The sequence below is a fragment of the Fragaria vesca genome, linkage group LG5 (assembly GCF_000184155.1).
Source record: "Fragaria vesca subsp. vesca linkage group LG5, FraVesHawaii_1.0, whole genome shotgun sequence".
In the NCBI taxonomy this organism is placed as follows: domain Eukaryota; kingdom Viridiplantae; phylum Streptophyta; class Magnoliopsida; order Rosales; family Rosaceae; genus Fragaria; species Fragaria vesca.
Window position 1 is genome coordinate 1649097 of NC_020495.1, and position 2368 is coordinate 1651464.

The following is a 2368-nucleotide window of genomic DNA, read 5'->3' on the forward strand; positions in this document are numbered from 1 at the left end:
AGAGAGAGAGAGAGACCAGCTGTGATGTAAAATGTCGTTGCACAATGCTAATCAACTGCTCCCTTGTTGGATTAGGATTGTTGCTTACCTATGAAACAGCAATAAGCTGGATTTAGTTATAACATTTAGTAACCAGGTAGGAGAAAGAACAAAGGAAGTGCAGAAATCAGTGATACCCACAAGGTTGAAGTGCCTGCAATATCTCCGCAATGTGCTTGTTCCTAGTTTTCCCATGTTTACTCTCTGATCATTCATGCAAAGGATTACACATTACAGAAATGTAGCAAGCGCATGCGACTCAATTCAAAATTTGGACAATTGTTCATTACATAACAAGAGTAGCAGCATAAAATCTAACTTGGTCTGGAAACTAGAACAATGGTACTCAATTAGGGTAACCTTAAGCGAATGGAATATCCAAGAACCAGTCAAAAGATGTTAAAGGAGCAAATATCCAATTTAATATCTTATTCTTCAAAATTTAGATGAGATATTTGGTTGACAGGATAAAAGCTTACTGACAAAAAAAGTTGATCAACAACACTCATGAGACCTCTTTTCAAATTTCTTACCAGCTGAGGTTTGTGGATGGGCTGAAATGCTTGATAACTTCCACGATAGATAGACTTGGTTGTTGCGGATGGAACATATGATTTTGGATACTTAAATCTTGGTTTACAATGTCTTTGGAACTCAAGACTCCTAGCTGGACCAAGAAAACAACCAATAAATGGCTTTCAACATCTAAATTAGTGCCAACGTCATATGACAGTAAGAGTGGAATTGAAGTACTTACTGAAATCATTCTCCTTAACACCCAGTTCAGAGCCACTGCTAGAGTTAACATGATCATTGTCAAAATCTTCCTCATTCCCTGTAGGATGTTCCAGCACACTCAATGCATTCCTTTGCAGCTTGACTTCAACCCCATTTTTCAGAACCTTGTATTGCAAAATCAGTGGTTTTAAATAGGATGCATCCCACAATAGTTATAACATTGGTAGACCATATTTTCAAGCCATAGGAAAAATATGAAAAGAAGCAAAAAGACTGAGAATCTGGAAGCAAAGATCACTCGAAAATTAACAGAAAGATCAATACCAGAATCCTTTTTTCTGTAATTTTGACTGTGACTGATTAAGTGTTTCGAAAGGAATAAGAATAAGACTTTACTACTTCAATGATTCAATCACACAATCAAATAAACAGAACAGCATGCAAGGCATACTAGGTGAATTTTTGCATCAAACATGTTCAAACTAGTCCTTGTTAGACATGCATGGAATAAAGGTGGTGACCATATAAAACAATCAAGCCCAATGGGCCAAACACACTTTTATTGTTAGCTAATTGTACATGTGAACCAGAATTCAATATTTTCTAATGTGCAACATCTTGAGATCAAGTCATTTAAAAGTGTGATTGTGACACACAAGATGCTATTAAAACGAAACCCAAATCACCACAGAAATCCATATCAAAACCAAATGGTGAACAAAGCCACATCAACCAAAAGTAGATCAGGAGGAGTTTTGGAATTCTCAACAAGATTCAAATGGAAAAAAAGGAATGAGAAATTATGAATACCAGCCAGTGCCAACCACCAAGCCCAACAGCTTTCTTAACCACTCCTTGTAGACCCACCAACACAGACTTTGTTCTATTGTTCCCAGTAACAATCACCTTGGTGTGCCTTGGAAGAACTGAGAGCTCATCATCCCCACTTTCCTCATTACAAGGTGATAACACCCTAGAAGCACACAGCTCAGGCTCCATCATTTTCCCCCAAATTTCAATCCTCAATTGTACCCAAACCCACTTCACCAAGCTAAGAAAAACCACTAAACCCAAGTATATCTCACCTCCACTACTCTAAAAGACCCATCTTTCCAATCAAGAACACTTCTTTCTCAAATGGGTTCCTCCAATTTTGACTACTGTAGCAAGAAAACAGAGGCTGTGTCATAAAGAAACCCAGAAGCTTACAATGACTGGAATCAATACTAAATGAATAATATGAGAGAGAAAGAGAGCAGACCCTTATGAAATGAGAGTCACGGGCTCCGATTGATCACAATAAATGGAAGCACTGTTTGCTTCAGATCACCACCTAGCTAGTGGTGACATCATGCAAAAGACCCAAGCTTTTTATCTCTACAGTGACATCAGCTATACCCCTGCAATTCAAAAATATGCAGAGACACAGAGATTAGTTTTGTACAAGTCATAAAGGTGAAAACTTTCATGCTCAAAAATAAAAAAGAATTCAAATTTCAAATGCAACAAAAAAGAAGAAGAAAGATTCATGGCATAACATTTGCTTTAAATTTTCTCAAAACAAAAAACAGAGCTTTTACTTCAAAACTCA

At 37.1% G+C, this 2368-nt stretch overlaps 1 protein-coding gene across 1 annotated transcript in view; it reads right to left on the reverse strand.

Annotated features, from left to right (window-relative positions):
- The window catches only part of LOC101311569, a 2735-nt gene extending 517 nt beyond the window's left edge, over window positions 1–2218 (reverse strand). The window contains exons 1-6 of the mRNA XM_004298770.1: window positions 2039–2218; window positions 1588–1937; window positions 797–941; window positions 573–706; window positions 181–243; window positions 17–88 (exon numbers count right to left, since the gene is read on the reverse strand). Of these exons, the coding sequence (XP_004298818.1) occupies window positions 17–88; window positions 181–243; window positions 573–706; window positions 797–941; window positions 1588–1779 (606 nt within the window). The 5' untranslated portion in view covers window positions 1780–1937; window positions 2039–2218. The remainder of the gene's footprint in view (window positions 1–16; window positions 89–180; window positions 244–572; window positions 707–796; window positions 942–1587; window positions 1938–2038) is intronic.
- Window positions 2219–2368: the final 150 nt, after the last annotated feature.